Consider the following 21,582-nt stretch of genomic DNA (forward strand, 5'->3'; position numbering starts at 1 on the left):
TATTTGATGTCCATTGTGTCTTAGTATTCCAGAATATGTGTAGTCACTTTAGAAAAAAAGTGATATCCTCAGTTTTATCTCTTTTAAAGATTAGTGTTCAGAGATGCAGACTAGATTCTTCTCTTTTCATACTGCATTTAGCAGTAGTAATATCTCTGCAAGCAAAATTTCCTGCAAAAGTACCCATTGCAATTAACTTCAAATCAGCCTTGAAAACAACAGAGGCCTCCACTGAATTTCATTTGGCTTCCACAAGTAAGGCCATTTGATTTATAGTCAGCAAGGAATTGTATGCTCAGTGAAAAAGAGGAAATGGAATTCAATGTATTTTCCTTTGTGTTTCACATTACCTCTGCAGAGTTATGAGTTGTCAGGACTGATTTTGTTACTCAGTTTAGGCAATTTGTGCCTGAGCAGAGAGTGAAAGCAGTTCTAAGAAGCATTTTAGAGTAAAATTGTCTTCCAGTGCAGACCTTATGGGAGCAGTTTTTTTGTAGCAGTCGGCCTCATTTTGTAGTAAGTATAGGATAGACTTAACTCCAGCTTGCAGTAATTCACCTTGGTCAGTACCTGTTGTTAGCTGTCAAAAGATGTAGCTTGGGAACTGCTGAGTAATTAATTAAGAATGCAGATTATTCATTACACTCCTGGTTTTGGTATCTTCTAGGGAATGTTCCTCCTCCCAGTAATGTTTCCTGGGGAGGAGTGGGGGCAGGAATGGAGGTTAAAGGCGAAAAACAATAGAAACATTAAAAAAAATATGAAGGGTAACACCATTTTAAATGGTGATGGAAAGAGACAGCATTTTTCCACTGTGGTCCCCATAGCTTTCTAGTTACAAAGCCAAATGCACCTGAAGATTCACTTCCTCTTGGTGGTATTTTCTTCAAAGGAGTAGTAAATATTTGTGGATTAACTAGAAGAACCAGCAAAGGAATGTTCAGAGTAACTCCGCTGTTATAACTTATAGCAAGTATCTTCTACAGTCCCTGAAGCATAAGTTCTGTTACTGAACTTAAAAGGCCCTTTTGTTGTATGTGGTTTTTACCAGCTGTGCTTTGAAAGGCTATCACTTCAATTATGTTCTTTCTTTTGTTTTAGGTTACAGATGTTGGATCACTTTGCTGAATGTGTCAAGCAGGCTAAAGGTGTTCGCCAGCAAGCTGTGCAGCTTAATATCTTTACTGCTGTTCTTAGTGCCTTGAAGGTAGGACTTGTAAACTTGTAATGAAAGCCCAAGTTGATCAGTTTGTGTTCAGTACAAAGGGCTGTTAGAAGAATGTTACTAAAGTTACTCAAGAATTCAAAAATTAGGAAATTCCAGAATTGAATTTTTTCCCAGATATTAGCTTGAGCTCTTGTCTTCATGTATCAGTACAGAGAACAGATGAGGCTCGTGTAGTCAGCATTCTGCAGTCGTCAGCATTCTGTAGTATTCAGACTGTCTTTTCATCTTCCTTCCTGTGGTTTTACTTGCACTGGACTCATGGATTTAAATACTTTGTCGTATATACTCAGAAACCCCCTCAAGCCACAGAGTATTGTGCAGATGTAGCTTGTGTAATTGAATACACAAATAGCTTTGGGTTTACATTTTGGTTGCCTTATTGCACAGAATTCTAGGTGCTTATGCCCCATCCCACTGACAGCAGGTACTGCTGTGTGCTCGCTAGACTTGGAAATGCAACCTGATGCTATCATGTCAGAAAGTAAGACAGCGAGTCACAAATAATGGCTGCCCAGTTTAAGCTATTACTGGGACTCCATGTCTTTGGTTGATTGGCAAAATACATTGGAAAAACAGCACCTCAGTTCTTTGCATTGTTCTTAAAAGCATGATCTACATTGCTACAACTTGAAATGTAGATTCTGAGACAGATTTCTGGAAGCACCCATCCATGTCCAAGTGGTCAAAAAATTGTCAAAATTGAGCTGAAATGAGGACTTCAGAAAATTACAGTCTAAGGGAGAGCCTTTGACTTCTTACTCTATAGTACATGCAGTGTTTTTACTTTAAATGTGTTTAGTTATTTATCCCAGAGTAAAAGAAACTGCAGAAGCACTGTGTAATGTTGTTGTTTTGTAGAGTGTTCAAATAAGAGGCTGTATAAATGTTTGGAAGGATGTGATTATAAAGAGAAAATACTTTCATGTATCTATAAGTTCTTCAATTTAAAGAATTCTTGTAGAAATGTAATGTAACTGGTCTGTGGTTTTCCTGTTAGAAATTTGCTGTTAGATATTTTAACCTTCTTTTTTTTTTTTTTTTTTTTTTTTTTTTTTTCCTGAGGCGTCCTGTGTAAATCTAGATGAGATTTGGTAGGACTAGGGTGCATGTAGGTAATGCATTCGATAAATAAAAACGACTGGTGCATCAGGTGTTCCTGTATATGAAATAGGTAGAGTACTGGCAAACATGAGACCCAGGATGTTGTTGATTTTGAGTTTTAAATGTTTTCAGCTGATGTGTTTTAGGATAAATGACCACAAAATTAAACAAAAGCAAAAAGTGCGTAGTGTTCGCTTGATGGTCTCAAATGTATTTTCTTTCTCTCTCCTACGTTGGCATGTTGGTAATTGGTGTTTTGTTTTTTGTGTGGTTTTTTTTTTTTTTTGGTTTTTTTTTTTTTTTTTTTTTTTTTGTTTTGTTTTGTTTTGTTTTGTTTTAATGTAGGGTTTAGCTGAGAATAAAAGCACATTAGGACCAGAAGAAGTCCGCAAATCTGCTTTGACGCTTGTAATGGGTGCCCTTGATAATCCTAACCCGATTTTGAGATGTGCAGCAGGTGAAGCTCTTGGCAGAATGGCTCAAGTGGTTGGAGAAGCTTCTTTCATTGCTAGAATGGCTCAGTACAGTTTTGATAAGTAAGTTGATTTTATTCAGAAAATGAAATAAAATTGCAGTTTTATGTAGTTTATAATTTAATGTAGTTTGGAAGATTCCTCTTCTAAATCCCATATTCAGTATTCTCTTCTTTCATGCTTGAGCTCTGTTGTTATGTAGATCTAAGAAACCTTCAAACAGATTCTTCTCTTCTGGACTTATTTCATGTGAGAAATAGAAGCTGAATTGTAAAACATTCAGCTTGTGTTTCACTCAGGGATGTGAAATGATACTGGTGAACAGCTTTTGATGAGTTACATGAAGGTGACTAAGCTGTTTCAGATAGATAAGCACAGCTTACATAAAGTATGTCTGTAATATGACATGTTCTGTGGTTCTGTTTCACTGAAACATCTTTACACATTGATTGAACTGATTTACTGGCCTGTATTTTTTTCATGTTCTGTTGTTTATCTTGGGTCTTTAGAAGGATGTCTGGTAGAAGCAACAAAATAGTATGTTTCCCAATTTCTTGCTTAAATTTAAGGCCATCAGTGTATTTGTGAATCAGAATGCAGCTGCCTCACGGCTGCAGCCCACGTTTTTTGCTGGGCCAGGTGCATGCACATAGCTTCAGTCAAACTCTCTTGCACCTGAGTAATTAAATTTTTCTCACCCTTTCATCTTGTAATAAAGTACATCATCCTTGCTGTCTTTCCTTGAATTTCTGTTACTGGTGCTTTCCTTGGTTTCTTATCTAGATTAACTGGTAAGTCATTAATGGTTGTCATTCCGTTGACAGTCACATAATTTTTTTATTTTTGAGATGTGCATTTGCTTTGTTTTTGATGGCCAAGAGCATGCATGTCTCTCATATACAGTCAACTAGGAGAAAAAAAGTTTCTTTGTCCTTATTAGGAAATCTGTTCTTTTATCTCTCTTCCTCATCCACCAAAAAGACTTCTAATTGCCAAGTGATGTATGTGACGTGCATTCAGAAAGTATTGTGGAAAATACTCAATAAGTTGATGTTAGATTATTCAAAATGCTACTCATTCTGTTTTAGTTTCATTATAAAAGGCTTTCTATTAAAAAAAAAAAGGCTCTGTTGGAAAAGTCATAAAAATCAGCTATAGAAGAAAGCAAATATATGAAAAACTAGATTTGCAGTGGAAGATGTAGCTGTGGATTTCTTTGTCATTTCTCAGTATGTGTTGTCATTTCTTTATTCTTCATGCCTTTTCACTGCAGTGGTTTTGGAGTGATTATTAAATTAATCTGCTATGAAACACTTGTAAAATCTGGATTCTTTTTCTAAATACCTCAAAATTCTTCTTTATCTAGAAGGTCAAGTTCTGGCCAGAAAAAAATTATTAAAATACCTTTTTTACTTCTTGTTTTATATGTAATGTGGATTAATAGCAATATAGAGTAAGTACATTTTTTCTGCTGTTGTTTAGGCTTCTCAAGATTTTGTAAGATGGCCTGCAAAATTTTATTAGTGTTTTGCACTGTTCTGGTGCTTCAAAGATTGTGCATAACAAATTGTCTGAATGACATGATTTCTTTATATTTAAACGCTGACAGGTTAAAATCTGCTCGAGACGTTGTATCAAGAACAGGCCATTCCTTGGCTCTGGGTTGTCTCCATCGGTATGTTGGTGGCATAGGTTCTGGACAGCATTTGAAAACTAGTGTCAGTATTCTCCTGGCTTTGGCACAAGATGGAACCTCTCCTGAAGTCCAGGTAAAAAAAAAAGCAATCAGCACAAAATTTCTTGAAAGTTTAAGATGAAGATTAAAGATTAAACTACCTGTGCAGATATTCTTTAGTAGACGTTGTCACATGGAACATGTATTGCAAGTGCCAGGAAGCGTGAAGAAAGTGAGTTTTTTCTTACAGACTCCCAGAGTACAGAATCTCAAAGATGTAGTTAAATGTAGATGAAATTAAAATGTACCTTCGTAGTTATTTAGAGAGGCAGTTGGAAGTGATCAGATTAATTCAGAAGGATGTGTCTGCTTGTCAGCTGTGCCAGAGCGATGCACTGTGGGCATATTCCAAACTGCCTTTAAAGCAACATATGTTGGTATTGCCTTAGCTACCTGAAAGGAAGCTTTTAATGGCCAGCTGATGACTGACATGTGATCATTGGAGTCTCAGGTGATGAGCAGCAGTTTTCTTTGTTGAGTAATTCCTGTGTATGTGAAACATGTACAGGACATCATCTTTGCAGGGTTATGTTACGAACACAGAAATCTATTGCAAGCTGAATTGCACTTGGGGGACAAAAAGGGATTCAGTAGGACCCAAGTCTAAGACAGGGAGAGGTTTCTATCTACTGTGGACTGTAGATGTGTGAAGTCTCACAAGAGGATGACTTGACTGCTAAAGTTTGCTGGTATAGTAGAACAGCGACTAAACACGGGTGAAAGAGTAGTGCTTTTGGAGATGCTGAATGTGGATAGACACTGTGCACTTCAGAACACTTCTTAAGTTGAAAATACTGGAAAATTGGGAGAAAATGTCTTTACTCTCTCAAGTGAAATACGAGGGGTCAGTGTCCTGGTCTGTCTTTACTTTCCTTTACACCTTTTTTATTGGCTGTTGTAAAATAAGGGAGGGCCAGTACATGTGTCTTTACAGTAAGAAGTTGAATGTTAGAGGAAGAAGTGCTGATTTTTTTTTTCCTTCAGTGATGAAATGTATCAAAGTACTAAAATAATTGCTTGAGAAGGGGAAACAAAAAAGGGAAACTTAATTTGAGTAAAGGCAAGTATCCTGTCTATAACTGTTGTTCTTCAAAGATTGTGTTGTAATTGCATAATATAATAGATAACTTCTTGTCATCCTTTTCATAAATTACTGCAAGGAAATTAGTATCTGGAATGGTGATTATTGTGCTTTAGCAGCAGGAAATTGTGTGCCACCCATGAGTAGGGGCACTTGATACCCAGAGCCTGAGAAGTTGAAGCCCTTAGTAACTATAAAGAATCATACTTACATCTTGGTTTACTGTTAACTTGATAGAACATGTACTGAGTACCTTCTTATTTATTTTCCTCAGAGCAATAAAAAAAATTCAGAGTAACAAGGCTTTACACCTGGGAAAACAAGCTAAACCTCCCTAATTTTTTTGGAGATCACATTAGAAAAAAATCTGCAAATACAATTTTAAGTCTCTTTAATTTTCTTAGTTTATTTAAGGAGAGACAAAGTGTGACTTGCATATGTAACTGACTTCAAGTATGAGTGGGTGACTTGAGGCATACAATTGTGCAATTGTGCACCAGTAATTTTAAAGAGAAATTGGAAAGGTTAATTTTTATGGGGAATAAATAAATAAGTAAATAAATAAGTAAATAAGTAGGGGAAGTCCAGGCAGACCCTGTATATCTACCTTACTTTTTGTTGAGAATACAGCACCCAGCCACTGTGAAAAGCTAAGCTTTTAAACCTCATCCTTACCTGGATCAGCGTGCTTACACAGAACTATATGGAAGTATGAATAATGGAAGTTTACAGGAATGGAAGGATAAGCTGTAGTGTGCTACCAGAGGATTAGGACTGTAGAGGTAGATAGATGATTGCTAGTGCTAATGGATTTTTGAGTTGCATCAGACAGGATTAAAAAGTAGCAATTTTAAAGGCAGGTTTTCCAGCTTGTTCCTAAGAGCCTAGCTTTGTAATACTCTTTTATCTTATTCATGTATTTAATGTGGGAAAATTCTGGAATTAGATAATTTAGTAGGATGTTACAGAGAGGTAACTAATGCTTTCAGGTCTGTCAGTGGAATTTGTTTCCAACGAAATGTCGGTATCCAAAAGGACTGTCCTCTTGCCTGCTTCTTCGAAAATTACAATAAATTACTTTGCTCTTTTGTTGTTTACCCACCTTCAACTGAAATAGGTCTTTCTTTCTCCATTTTTTTCCCTCATGCTGTAGTACACTGACTGAACGACACTGCTTTTTTCTCTGGTACCTGCTAAAAGAAAGATAGAAAAAGGCATATGAGCCTTTCAGCTTGTCATAAAAGTCAGTTCCTATTGGAATATAAAAGACCATCTCTGCTAAGGGCTTTGTAGGCCCATTACAGGCTCTGCCTCCAGTTTTATAGTGGAATGATTCTTTCTCCTGTCTCGAGTCAGTTTTCTTTTTTCCTTATTGTTTTAAGTAGATGTGTTGTTTGTGCTTGTATTGTTCTTCTTTGAAGTGCTTAAGCATGTTTTTTCTCAAATTCTTTGTCACCTTATTTCCATTATTCTCAAAACTGCTGATAGATGTATTTAAACTCTCAGGTGATTGCTTGAGGTCCTGAAAATTTGGAAACAGTTCTGAGATCAGGGGAGCGAATTAGACATGCTTAGGAATGGAAGTACAGAGCTAGGCTCCAACTGCATAAGAAACTGTTTAATTTCCTAAATGCATTACTGAAAAATATTCCTTTGTGTGTTTGGCAGACCTGGTCTCTCCATTCCCTTGCCTTGATCGTGGATTCTAGTGGGCCGATGTACCGTGGGTACGTGGAGCCAACTCTCTCTCTCGTTCTCACCCTGCTCTTAACTGTCCCACCATCACATACAGAAGTACATCAGTGCTTGGGCAGGTGCCTTGGAGCTATAATAACTACTGTTGGGCCTGAGCTGCAAGGTGAGTGGGAATTTAAGGAGGGGGAAAAAAATCTACCTTGTCTAAAGATGGTCTTGTAACCTTAAATGGAAGAATATAAGTTTTTGTTAGTTGCAGGTAGGGGAGGCAATGTTGACTGTTTCACTTACAGTCCTGCAAACAACCTCACTTTGATCCTCTGTATGACTGCTTGGGGCTTTTTTGACTGCAGTTTGAGATCTGTACACAGAAGTTGCAGTGAGGTATGGTGTTCTGGCTGATGGTAAATTTGCATGGTAGGTAAGCCATGAAACCCCTGCTGCATATTTTGCTGTGTGTATTTTTTGTGAGGCATGAGATAAGGTTTTTCCTCCATTTTTTTAACACGTGTTTATTTTATTTTAAACTGATGGCGAGACCTTAAGTTTGACACAATTGATGATACTGGGAACTACAACTCATTTCCATTCATTCTTCATATTCTTAGATCTCTGTACCTTATTGTAGAGACTTAAAATCTTGTCATGCCAAACACTATTTCTGACATTCTGTGTGCCTCAGGTGTTAAAACTATGGATTTGTAACTTTGTCTGACTGGGATTTTTAGGAATGTTTATAGGATGGTGTTAGATGAAGCGCCAGAGAGCCACTAGTGGAAAGTTATGAAATAGTTCTAGATGGTGTAATTGAGCATGTGTATTTGTGTGTTAACCTTTTGACCTGGAATATTATTAACTTTTAAAATAACAACTTAAGTAGAATGTCTTCTGCAGGTTATGTTTCTGTAATTCAAAACATTTTTAGTTGAATGTGGTTTAATTCTTAAAATGCAGAATGGGATTGTTCTTCAAATTAAATGCTGTTCTTTTAAAATGCTTATTCTAGTAGAGCAGTGTGACTCATTTGCTGGAGCTAATTAAAATTGCCGGCATACATAGATACGAGCCTTAGGAGTTACCTGATATTTTAGCAAATGGCTCAGTGTGTCAAGTGTTGCTTATACATGTATGGAATGAAAGAGGCTTTTAAAATATAACTTCAGATAATTAACTGGTTTCATGACCTGGTAAGAAAGTCTCATAATATTTCTGACTGGGGATCATTTATCCAGAATTTCATTTGGACGGCACATTGTTTAACTGAGTAAAAAAGAAATGCCGAAACACTCTGTAGTGGCAAATCAAAAAAGCTGCATGTTAATCTGAGAACTTTTTTTTGTGATATTGAAGCCTTAATAATGCTTACTTCTCAAAAGTTTAAAGTCTGCAGTTGTGATGGAAAAGCTTTGCTGTGTTAAGGATGTCCTCTTACATCACTAGGTAACGGAGCTACGATTTCAACAATCCGTTCTTCCTGTTTGGTGGGATGTGCAATCACACAAGACCATTCAGACTCCCTTGTTCAGGCAGCTGCTATATCCTGTCTTCAGCAGCTTCATATGTTTGCACCACGGCATGTCAACCTGTCCAGTCTGGTTCCCAGTCTTTGTGTGAGTATCAAATCCAGCCCTTTTGTCCTCAAAGTTTTATGCATGTGCTTAGTGGAGGACAGGAAATATTTAGCAAGATGTCAAGGATATCCGTATGTAATAAGCAAGTTATATTTGCAAAAACACTGGAGTTTCCAGGCCATTTTACATATTTTTGGAATGCTGTCCAAACTGAAGTCATCGGGGCTGATTCTCTTTCACCCTTAATAGTGTAAGATAGCAAGGATTTATGAATAATGTGAATGAGTAAAAAAGATGCTGAAACGCTCTGCTTGCTCCAACTAATTGCATTCAAAGAGGGAAGTGAGCGAGTTGGAGAAAGGTAGCAGATTCTGGGTTTGTGTTACCGCGGTCAGCATATTAGGGGCTGACATACAGATTTTTGTGCTGCTGCTGTCTTCTTCTTTCATTAGTATTCTGTCAGCAAGAACTGGTTCATGCCTGGAAGTAAGGCAAAGGCTTGAACCCAAAACATACCAAATATAAGAGGAAAGGTGGTGTGGGTTTGGTTTTGGTTTAGGTTGGTGAGTTGTTTTTAATAATTACTATTGTAGAAGGTATTTTTAGAGGGTTCAGTAATCCAGTACTGAGAAATTTTAAAAGCTTCTCCCTAATGTCTATTAGATGTTTTGCAAAATTGTTTATGCCATTCTTTGTGGCACTGGTGACTCAGAGTTACCTGAAGGAATGCAATCCTACTTATGTACACTTTGGACCATTTTCTTAGTTTGCCATCCAGATTTTCCCTAGGACATCCTCTCATGATGAGGTGCTGCTCCTCAGCTGGGTGCACACCCAAGCCCCACCCTGCCCCAAGCACTCCTGGCAGTGCAGTGTGTTTACAGAATCTGTCACTTGTCCCTTCACAAAATTTTCCATGAAAGTGATGCAACACACCCAGAAGTAGGTAAGCTTTTAGTATGGATACCATGTACAACATGACAGAAAATCCCTATAGCCATTTACTCTGTAAATACCTGTGATGTTACAGACAATGAAGTTCATACATGAATAATTAGTGCTGTTTTGAAACCTTTTCCTGTGGTTTTCTACTGTTTCTCTCCTGTTTGTTTATGATCCTCTGCTAAATGAAAGCTATTCTTGGTTTTCCTTTCTCATATTCCTTACTTCCAAATTACACTAAGTTTGTTAGGATTTCCTCTGAATTGTCTTGGGCATTTCTTCATACTACAAATGCATAGTTATGTAGGCAGGGCCTGCTTTGCCTACACCATTAGCCAACTCTTCAGAATGGAATTAATATCAGGTATCAAAATTAAATCACACAGTTCCACACTCATTTAATTTCTTCTTCCTGCATTGGCTTCATAACTTGTAGTTATTTGTTCTGTAACTTGAAATAGGGAGTACCCTTTACATCAATAAATCTCTCAAATGTTCTGTGTTTTAGGTCATTAAAACAACCTCAGTGTGATATTTAAAAGTTCTTTAAAGACTGCCTGCATTTTTTGAACTAAATTCTTGTATATTCATATGTGGAATAAAAATGTACTGTTAAAATGCTTTATAAACTGTAGAACCCTTTCATTTAGGGAAGCATTTTCCATCCCCATAATAACCTAATACCAAGAAAGCAAATGGATATTTGGTTTATTAAAACCAAATTACCCTGGAGTAAATAAAGAATTAAGAATTTCTTCAAGGAAAAACACCATGGAAAAACATGCCCTTTCCTGTGCAGCTACTTTCTCTCAGAAAAACCACGCACAATTCTTCTGTAAGAAAAATATTTACTTGTGCTTGAGGTGATTTAAAGGAGTTAGAAGCCAGTGTTGGTTAGCAAAGAAATCTGACGCTGTCTTACTGAGAGGCACTTTTAAGATTTTAAAGCTGTAGATTCTGTCACTAATGTGAAATGCAAGTTTTATGTTAGCTGTCATGTGCAGTGCACTTGATAATGGCTTTTTGTTTAAAAGGATGTGATTTACACCTACAGCAGAATATGAGGCAGAGTAGTACTGGAGTGTAACAAATTGGAAACTGTAATTAATCTATATCACACTGGCACAGTAGTTCCAATATTTGGGCTTTTATCTCTTTAACCACGTGACAGCTGTCAGCTCTGTGTATGTCAGGTTTATTTTCCTATTTGTATATTATGAAAAGTACTTACTTCTTAACTTATAGAACTTGATTCCTAGAAGCTCACACATGGGCTTATAACTGAAAAATAGAATGCTTTTAGTCCATAGCAGCATTGATTTATTGATACTGAAGTGCAGCAGTTCACTCATCTGTAATGGGTTTGACTTTCAGGTTCATTTGTGCAGCTCTCACTTGCTGCTCCGCCGGGCTGCAGTTGCGTGTTTGCGACAGCTTGCTCAGAGGGAAGCGTCAGAAGTGTGTGAATACGCCATGAGCTTAGCAAAAAATGCTGGAGACAAAGAGAACAGTGGCATCAGTATGTATTTCTGTCACGTGGCTTTTCTGTAACAGTTTGAATGCACATGTGTGCATGCATGGGCTTTGCCTTCAGAAAGAATGGGAAAAGCCCAAAACACCCTTGTACCCTTAGTGAAAAAAAACCTGAACTGTCCTTTCTGACTTTGGTAACTTCTGATCACACCCCTGAATTTTGTTTATAAATTAACTATTATAACACCTCTGGAATTTTGTTTATAATTTAACTATTTGTGAAATACAGACTTAAACCTCTCTTTCTTATTAAGGCTGGCAATCAAATAGGGAACACAGTGGGAGATTTTACAGTTTTTCTGGTATTACAGCTCTTGTTATTTTGAAAATTGACTTAACAGTGTGCTGTTTGATCTGGATGCCTGGTTGTGTGGTATTCTGTTAGCATCAGATCTGCAATGCCTGTGGACTTTGCTGGCTGGTCTTATTCTTACATGTATCATTTTAGTTTGAACATAGGAGACTCAACAGTGTTGATCGGCACAGTCTTCATACAGACGTAGAATTGTGAGCTTACTCAAGTGATACTAGTTAAGTCTGTCTCTGGGAAGCGTCAGAGTCCAATACTATTAAGTTTTTTACAAATTCATGGGCTATGTGCCTTGAAGAGAGGAGTTTTTTTACTTTTTTAGTTAATACTTGGAGGTGTTATTTGCCTTGCAGATGAAATTGATTGCTGTATTAGAATATTTCTAGCATTGTTTCAGAAAATTGTCAGTAACTTCTTGGTGATCTCATTGTGTACAGGTACACAATGTCAAATTCAAGTCTGTTGCTCCAAATTTTAAAACTGAGTTCCTGATTTTAGAAAAGCTTTCTCATTCTCATTTTGCAGACATGAATCCTTTTGCACCAGGAGCTGGGTCTCGGCGAGACGCTCATTCCCGGCATCAGGGGGTTAATATAACAGAGACAGGCCTGGAGGGCGTCCTCTTTGGAATGTTGGATCGGGAGACTGATCGGAAGTTGTGCTCAGATATCCACGATACTCTGGGACACATGCTTTCATCTCTGGCAGTGGAAAACCTTTCTCACTGGCTCATGCTTTGCAAGGATGTCCTTGCAGCTTCCAGTGGTAAGTGTTCTGTCCTGTTCACATGAGTGACAATGTGTCCCTAGCATTAGCATGTGATGGCAATATTGGTTTGGAGCTTGTCTTTTATCCTAGTTAAAATGTAGGTTATATTGTGTACAGAACTTTGATTGTCGTGCAGTTAAATTGCAATAGAAAGAAGGATTTATCGATGTTAAGTTTTAGAGAATATTGCTCATAAAAGTAAAAAGTTAGGTGCTTGAGGTAGGATTTCCAATGGAGAAGAATGGTGTGTTTGTAAGTCTGACATTTCAGTGTCTTAGTGAAAACAGACATCCTTTTTAGCCAACATTCATCAGGATTGTACAGAGAGAAAACCCCTGTACACATTCTGAGCTTTATTTTATGAGGTTTTGTGACTTACTGATGTGATGATGGGTTACCATGGTGATGAAATTTTTGTTTGTTGTTCAGCTTTGCAGATTTGCTTGCACAGATTTTGTCCTCTGAGACCTTATTCCTGTTTTTCAGCTTGTTGGATGGTTATGACGCAGAATCTACTAATTTCTCTTGCATTTATACTTGTTTATTGGCATGTGTGAGTTCATCCTGAAGCTGTTTCTAAATGCTGCCAGCTTTACATTTACTGATGAGTAATGTTACCAATGATTTCTTTATGCAATGTAGTTACCACAGATCTGCCCAGTGAGAAAGACCTCATTTCCTGAGTTTTAAATTGGCGTGCCCTTTTGTTATTTCATGTGGGAAGAGTCTTAAAGTTTTTAACATCGTTGTCCAATTTCTTATTTATTTATTAGTAGGTGACATGCCTTGGAAAAAAACACATTTAAATAAATTTCTCTCAGGTGTGCTGTAAGCCAGCAATTTCACTTTGAACTCCTTTGATCCAACTAACTGGCATATGACCAGAATGTGGTTTGCTTTTCAGCAGAGATTTACAGATCAGCCCCATGAAGTCCTGGATGCCTTCTCAAAACGCTGTTGTTATGAATTGGCATCATCCATGTTTGATTTGCCATAACCTTTTACTTTATTGAATGTCTTGGCTCTTCAGTTGATTAAATTTAGCCTAAGAAGCATGCCTTAGTTTCTAAGAAGCATGCATTGCAGTAATTTCCTTTAATTCTCCTCTCATTATTGCTGGAGTAACTTTTGTCAGTATTTTGACATTTTGCTAATTTAGACCTAGTCATTGAGGATTTATGTTTTTATTTCTGAATAGCAGAAGTGTATATGCATGTTTAGGGAGGGATTTTTTGGTCAATTTCAGCTTTTGGTTTTTTATGTGATGCCTGAAATAATTTCTATTTTCTGAAATGAAGTCTGAAACCTACACCTAGAGAAAGGATGTTAGAATGTTAATCGGTTTTGGGTGATATCAGTGGCCTACTTGGCTGCATAGCTGTCCCCTGGCCTGGAGCTTTGTAATTTTGTTACAGTTTAACTTGCTTTTTAACTTCTACTTGAAATGGGAGCTGCAAAATTGACAGCTAAGCTGATTCTTTTATTCTGAGCCTGATAATACTTTTAATTCTGAGCCTTATCCTGTCATTGGCAATTTAATGGGTTAATTTACAAAGCTAGGCAATTTAGATATGGAATTCAGCTATAGTTGATAACTGTGGAGAAGCAACGTGATAGGCTTTATCTCATATCATGTAAGACAAATAAAGGGTCGTTTAACCCAGAACAGATGATAACTATTTATTTTAGTGATGTGCTCTTGCTTTTGGACATTTGTCAAATGTTTCCAGAGAAGAATTAGTCTGTTCTGAATCTTAGTATAAGGAAGGAATTCATATCCTTAGCTGCCTTCTGTGGATTTTAACTGTGGCATGTTTTTCTTCCTTGTAATTGTTCCGTGTCATAGACATGAGCACTGCTGCTCCCTTGGGAGGAGGGAAGGATGAGGAGATGGAGAAGAAGGATGAGATGGATGATGACACAATGTTTACCACCTTGGGTGAAGAAGACAAGTCCAAGCCTTCTGTGGCTCCTCGCTGGGCCACTCGAGTGTTTGCCGCAGACTGTCTGTGCCGAGTTATCATGCTGTGTGAGAATGCCAACAAGGCACACTTCGACCTGGCACTGGCTCGTTCAGCCAGACTTAAAAACCCAAAAAGTAATTGCATGCTCTGGTTTTGTTCTTCATTTTTTATTTTAATTTTGACACTTCTTTACAGCTGAAGATTACACAACCAAGAAGAGACATAATAAGCATTTATTCTTTTATTCAAATGTTTAAAACCAAAGGAAATGTCCAGCAGAAGTCAATAAAACTGTGTCTTTATAACCACAGTAGTTACAGTACCATGATCACAAAGAATGAGGGTTTCTGGAACATACCAGTTCTGAAACATTGGTCTGCTTAGGGGGAAAAATCGTTAGAGATGCAAAGCTTATTTCAGTTCTGAAACAGAAGCAATAAACTTATAGCTAAGGGCAAGCTGTGAGTGTTTTCAGTTTGATGTACTGACGGCAATTAATTAAACTTGAGATTATTTTAGCACCTCCAATCTGAAGAGATGCTAGAAAAGAAAAAAAGAAGGGATCAAGCTAGGTAATTATTGCTATGGCATTGGTTGCAAAGAGAGGGGGATTTGGGAGGGAAATATAAAAAGACATGAACTTTGTAAAGGTTGTTCTTTTTGTATCCATGAGAGTGGTAAGTCTTAGTTTTTACGCTCAGGTTCCAAACATAATTTTATGAGTTAGAAGATCAAAATCTGTAAGTGCTAAATGGCATAGTAGTTTCATGAAGAAATGTTTTTCAGATAGTGTGAGGTCTCTGTCGTTGAGCTGTCCATGTTTGCGGTTGTTTGGATTCACCTGTGTAGTGCTCATGATAACTTTGTGTATGCAGGATGAATATTGTGAGCATCCTAGAATGTGTGACATTAATGGATTTTGATATCTGTGTTGTTGAGGCTGTCCGTGATGAGATAGAGAGTTATCAGATCTTTTTGCTTGTGTTGCTTTAGTGTAGCCTGGATCCAGCACTGTGCATTGCTTTTGTGAGAATTTGTTTTTTGACTTGATTTGAGGCCAAGGCCACTGAAGACTAGGAAGGAACAATTTCAGGGAAGTTTATTTTGTCATGGATTTGTATTACAAAGAAAATAATGAAATAACTGCTGCTTATAGGGTCCTGCAGAGAATTGCGTATCATCATCGTAGAGAATTTTATCTCTATTTGTTTAAAGTGAACTTTGATGTGATTGGTATCATTGTCAAAAGGAAAACTCAGCAAACTTCTGCCCACCCCCCCCCCCCGAAATGCAGCTTCTAAAATTTTCAAATTTTACTTTTGTAAATTGTCTCTGATGGTCTGAAAAAGTAACTGCAGACTTGACTGCAGTTCTGCACTGTAGTTTGTAAGTGATTTTCTGTCCTTTTCTGCTGATATGTCTCTGAAAAATTTCAAAATGTTTTCCTTGTTCACCTCGAGACTTGAAAATACCTTAGGCAATTTGTGGGTTTCATTAGTCACAGCAAATGTTGTTAAATGTTGTTGTTTCATGTTGGCTGTACAACACGTGGTAATTTCAAATTGAAAGTAAGAACATAGAGAAGAATAATCCTTTCAGAAATGCTATGAATTCCAGCTATGAATTTTTCTCCTCTGCATGCTTACAGCCATAGTTGTGGTTTTTTGGGAGGAGAACTAGAGGCATACTCAGTTTTAGGTGTTTAAGCTTAACATCAGCAGGGGTCACTGTAAGCATAGGACTCGAGCAGGAGCAGGAATTGCCTTGAAGATTTTCTGTATGTTTGGGGGATCATTCAAATTAGCTTTACTAAATGTTTTAATCTATTCTAAACTGCTTTGCCACATTTACATACTTCATTCTACACAATTTCTGCTCAGTTTTTAAGGTTGTCTTAGGAATAAAAGTCATAGAATCACTTGGGAGGGGCGGGGAAGTGGAAAACAAGAAAGAAAAGTAGGTTGCGTTCTTTCCTGCTTCTTCTGTGCATTGAATATAGACCTTTGAAAACAAATAGGTAAAATTCATGCGTGTCAATGTTGCAAGTATTCGTCATGTTAGCTATCTTTTCAGTTCCTAAATAGTCCTTTCTGTTTTGTTCTAAGATGACTTCTTAGTGCTCCATCTCTCTGACCTAATCCGAATGGCATTCATGGCTGCCACTGACCACAGCAACCAGCTCCGGATGGCCGGCCTTCAGGCTCTGGAGGACATCATCAAGAAATTCGCATCCGTTCCCGAGCCAGAGTTTCCAGGCCACGTGATACTGGAGCAGTATCAGGCCAATGTGAGACCTCCTTCATAAGTTCAGGAAGTTGTGTATTTATGCCAATATGCCAGTATTAGCTTTGAGACCCTTTCGTAATTGCAAAAAACAAAAAAAGCTGTGAGATTTTTCTGTGTATGAAAATGTGCTACAGAGACTCTCTTGCTTACCTCTTCAAATTTTGCTTACCTCTTCAAATTTTATTTTTGAATCTTGTTCTTTTTATTGTAATTTAGTAACTGATAAAATTAAAATTCAGTAACTTGAAAGCCAAGTATTGTGAGTTACATTTAGTTTTTGGCAAAAGTTTCTATTAGTTTATAGAACTAAGAATTGGAAAATATCATTCACTCAGTTCTAGATTTAATCTAATAAAAATGTTTTCTTGGGAATTAATGAATGTACTTCCATTTAAATGAAAACTACAGAAGTATATTACTGGGAAGTGGGCAATTAAATATTTATTTGGGGATATTATTGTGCTTTTTTTGTTGCGTAGATTAATTCTTTCACCCCTTTTGTTTTCACTCTGTCTTCAAAATCTTTCCACATACTTTTTAAAGGCAGGCTTTCATTCTTTTCACTTCCTGCCTTTTTCTTCTTCCTTTTGTAGTGCTGCAACTATTGCTTCTTTCTGATGGTCTTGGTTCCTTTTGTTTCAGAAAAATATGGCCTTATAGCAACTGCCTAAAAGGGATTTTTCAGTCAGTATTGGTGACTTTGCAGACTTGATCTAAATCCAACCATAACCATTTGATTTCACATTGCTGTTCCTTTGGACGTCAAATTGTCTTTGGCTTATTGATCCTTAGCAGAAGTTGCACCTGTAACACTGTAATGATGAAAAGGATACTCATGAACAGAGGGAAGATCATACTGTGTATTTCACAAAGGTAGTTGAGACTTTAAAAGGCAATGGGCAAGCAGACAAAAATGCCATTTAAGACTTTGTTGTTCATGTTTAAAGAATACTACTGCAAGTGTTTGCTAGACAGCAAGGATAATTTTAGGATGTAACTACAATGCCAGATTTGGCAACCTTGTCTTGCTTGTTCTGTACTTGTCCTTGAGCCTTAAACAAGGTGAGATAAACAGCACTGTGTCCCTATTACTGTAGTTGGATTTTTAACTTTTCTTTTTATCAACAGGTTGGAGCTGCTCTGAGGCCAGCTTTTTCCCAAGATACGCCATCTGATATAACAGCAAAGGCCTGTCAGGTACAGTGGAAAACGTTCACATACTATAAGCAAAACTAATTTTCCTTCTCTTTGGAAGAAGGATGCAAAAGAGAAGTAGCATCAAATGGCTGGAAGATGTTGTAAACTTAAGCTGTGATGTTTTTTCAACATCTTGAGTTTCCTAGTAATAATGTGTTTTGTTTGTCAGATGTACAGAAGTCCTTTTAGGGAGCTACATCAAAAAATTATCTGGAACTAACTATGTCTTCATGTCAGTCCTGCAAGAAAGAAGGAAAAAAAGGGAAAAAACCCCTTTGCTTAATGAGACCAATAGAAGTTTATTTATTGTCTTTCAGTCCGATCAAATAATTGGATTACTGATAATTTACCTTAAACACTAAACTGTTCACTTTGATGCTCTGTTATAGAATTTAGAAGATCTGAGCATTCTCATTACAGTCATAGTGATAACTTGTTAGTGAAAGTTTCCTAAAAGATTGTTTTTTGCATGTGTGGGATTGTTTTCTTGTGTGTGATCTTGTGTGCTGCAATTCAAATCAACTGTCAGCAACATAGCTGTAGTAGTATGTGGTTTTCACAGCTAAAGAAACTGCTGTGATTTAAAGCAGTTTTGTTTGCTATGCAAACATAAGTTTTAACACAGTAACTCTGTGTTTTGTTTAGTAAATTAGGTCATCAGGAGTGTGATTTTATGTTGTTTTTTTTGCACTCTAAATTTTCAGCAAAACTTGCAAGGATAGATCAATTATGGCATAACTTGGTATCTGTGTGTAGGAAAGTGTATGTTCATCCTGATTTACAGAATGTTTCTACACGTTGAAATGAAGAGGCATTTTGTGTGAAAACATTTAACATTCCTTATAACTTGTCAAAATCTTCTCTATTCAACCAATTTCAAAGCAGATGTGTGCACTTACAGGATCAAATGGTTGGAGATTAGGTTTGGATATTTAATTCTCTCTAGAAGTTACATGGACAGAGATGAGCTTCTCTGAAGGAGTTGGGTGAAACAGATGTTGACTTGCTCAGCAGCAGGATTGAGGCTGTTCTTATTCCTACTGTGAACAACAGTTTTATGAAAAGTTTTCAACAGCTTTGTCTTGTACCTGTTTGGGACACTCCTAGTGTTTGTGTTTAAGTTATTTTAAATATGTCCATCATTCCAGGTCATGAGAGAGTTCCTATCCCAAAGGATTTAATGGAACTGGTTCTCTAAAAGCAAAACAAATAAATTTGAGATAGGTCAAAAATGCCTTGAAAAAAGTTTGTAAAACCTGATCTGCTTGAGTTCTGTGAGGGTTTTTTTTTGCTTCTGATCTCATCCTTGTAGAATAATCTTCAGAATAAGAGCAGCTCTTCAGAAAGAATTTGTCCTTTTTTCACTTTGTAGACAAGCAGCTGCACCAGAATTCTTCTGTTGCCTACATTATGTCTGGCATGAATGTGTTTCAGAGGATGAGTGCCAATGTGTAGCAGTAGTCAGGAGCAGCCTGTCTGTGTGATGTTTGTTATTTTGAGTACCTGTTTGGATCCATTTAATTCAAATGAAAAGTTGAGAGACACCCAACTGTCTGTCCACCATTGTGGACAGATTGTTCTAGGTATAGAACTGCAGGTTCCAAATCATAGCTCAATCTTGCAAATAATTTCTAGGTGTTTTCTCTACATTAATAATTTGAAAGCTACACACTAGTATGGAGCCTTATATATTGATTTGAGATGTGAGGGGTTTTAAAGATACACTTTTGTTGATTGCTGTCCAGAGACTTCATAGAGAATGCAGTGACTCATCACCTGAATGATCTGACCAGACACTTGGGAATGAAATAAAAAAGTTGTTAGGATCTTTTTATGGAGGATTGAAAAATGTTTAAAATATTTTCCATGTCTCTTAAGTTCCCTTGTAATATGCGTTGCAAATACAGCCTTTATAACCACTCACCTGAGCAATTCTGTTGTCATGGGTGGGGAGAAAAAAAAGGAAAACCCAATTTATTTGTCTTAAGCAGGAAGACAGAATAATTGTAAACTTTGTTGTCTAGGTATGTAGCGCTTGGATAGGAAGCGGGGTTGTAAGTGACCTGAATGATCTTCGCCGAGTTCACAACCTTCTTGTCTCTTCCCTGGATAAAGTGCAAGCAGGGAAGGGATCTTCTAGCCAGCTCTACCGGGAGAGCGCAACTACTATGGAAAAGCTCGCAGTTCTGAAAGCATGGGCTGAGGTAAGCAGTGACCATTCAATATGTAAAAGTTTGGAAACATTTTACAGGGTAATAGCAGCCTCATGCTGGCTGTACCTGCCTTCCTCCTAACCTCTTCTAGTTCTACTGCTGGGATGTTTTAAACTCAGCATCTTTCTCTGCTGTTCTGTTGAGCTGTATTTACAGTGAGTCTTGATTGTTCTTTGTTTTGCTGCACTTCTCTGTATAAAAATATGCCCTCATACCCTATGAGATTTTGAATTTCTTCCCATCTTACTGCTTTTAAACTTGAAAAAAAAAAACACAAACAAGAAAACAAAACAAAACCCTAAAAATCAAACAACCTTAAAATATATTCTGGGAAAATATTGCAGTTAGTTAACTATTTAACGAACTAGTTAGTTAACATTGTCAAGTGTTCATAATTGACACATTTTTAGGAAGAAAGTGTGTGGCTGGATTGTTTCAGGGAAGTCCCACTTATGAACTTAAGCATTTTTTGTATATATATTTATGTATGTATGTCTATATATATACTGGTAGAAATAAAAGAAAGTATTTAGATAAAATGGAGTTGTATTAAAAATCTCTTTTTCTCCAATAATTTTCTGGTGAATTTTATCTGTGTGGAATCTGTTACATTCATGTGGGAAAGGCTGCTGCTTTCCTTTCTTTTTAGAATCTCACAGCGCATACTTTGACATGTTTTACTTCTAGGTGTATGTTGTTGCCATGAAAATTAAGAAAGAAGCAGAAACCAAGCCCAAGCATGTTTTAAAGAGCACAGAGGAGGATGAGGATGATTTTGGTACTGTGGATGAGTTGCCACCAGACAGTTTGATAACACTTGTGCAACCTGAACTGCCTGCACTGAGCCGTCTCTGGTTGGCTGCACTGAAAGATTACGCTCTTCTAACTTTACCAGCTGAATTTGCTACCCAGCTTCCACCAGATGGTATGCACTGAAATTTCTTGTTGTGTTCTGCAATACAGAAAAAAACCTGTAGCTGGACATTCAGAATTATTCTATAAATTATTTGGTATTCACATTTTTTGCAAGCGATTAATTTTTGCCTGAGTGTGCAATAGCAATATTTTCTAATTTTGAATTTTTTTCCTTCAATTTGCAATGAACATACTCATTATTCAGATCACTAAGATCATTAAAACTATGTCTTTGTAGAATTAAGAGTACTTCATCACCTCTAATACTTCAGTATAAAATGCAGTAAGATTTTGGTTGTATGAAAAACATAGTCCCTGAGATTAGAGCAGACACAGTTTTGTGGTATTTTGCTGAATTAAGAGTGGAGGGTCTGTATGAAAAATGCTGCAGTACCCAATGACTGTGCCTGCCTTTCTTGCTCTCTGCTTACTGCCTTATTGGGGCCAGTGCATTTCTCATGAGAGGTACTACTATGCTAATTCACAGGGAGAACTGCAATGTACTGCAATGTGTAATAAGTATTACACCTGATTATGTTTGTGATCAAGCACACACAGAATAAATATACT

General features: G+C 37.1%; 1 protein-coding gene across 2 annotated transcripts in view; it reads left to right on the forward strand.

The window, feature by feature from the left end:
* Positions 1-21,582, forward strand: part of HEATR5B (HEAT repeat containing 5B) — a 56,876-nt gene that overhangs the window by 18,979 nt on the left and 16,315 nt on the right. For both annotated transcript variants that reach the window (XM_066315921.1, XM_066315922.1), the window contains 12 exons: positions 1,102-1,207; positions 2,675-2,865; positions 4,412-4,571; positions 7,287-7,476; positions 8,754-8,923; positions 11,201-11,345; positions 12,195-12,434; positions 14,284-14,535; positions 16,507-16,688; positions 17,816-17,884; positions 19,909-20,088; positions 20,785-21,022. In XM_066315921.1, the coding sequence (XP_066172018.1) occupies positions 1,102-1,207; positions 2,675-2,865; positions 4,412-4,571; positions 7,287-7,476; positions 8,754-8,923; positions 11,201-11,345; positions 12,195-12,434; positions 14,284-14,535; positions 16,507-16,688; positions 17,816-17,884; positions 19,909-20,088; positions 20,785-21,022 (2,123 nt within the window). The remainder of the gene's footprint in view (positions 1-1,101; positions 1,208-2,674; positions 2,866-4,411; positions 4,572-7,286; positions 7,477-8,753; positions 8,924-11,200; positions 11,346-12,194; positions 12,435-14,283; positions 14,536-16,506; positions 16,689-17,815; positions 17,885-19,908; positions 20,089-20,784; positions 21,023-21,582) is intronic.

The sequence above is a fragment of the Sylvia atricapilla genome, chromosome 3, assembly GCF_009819655.1.
Source record: "Sylvia atricapilla isolate bSylAtr1 chromosome 3, bSylAtr1.pri, whole genome shotgun sequence".
Classification (NCBI taxonomy): domain Eukaryota; kingdom Metazoa; phylum Chordata; class Aves; order Passeriformes; family Sylviidae; genus Sylvia; species Sylvia atricapilla.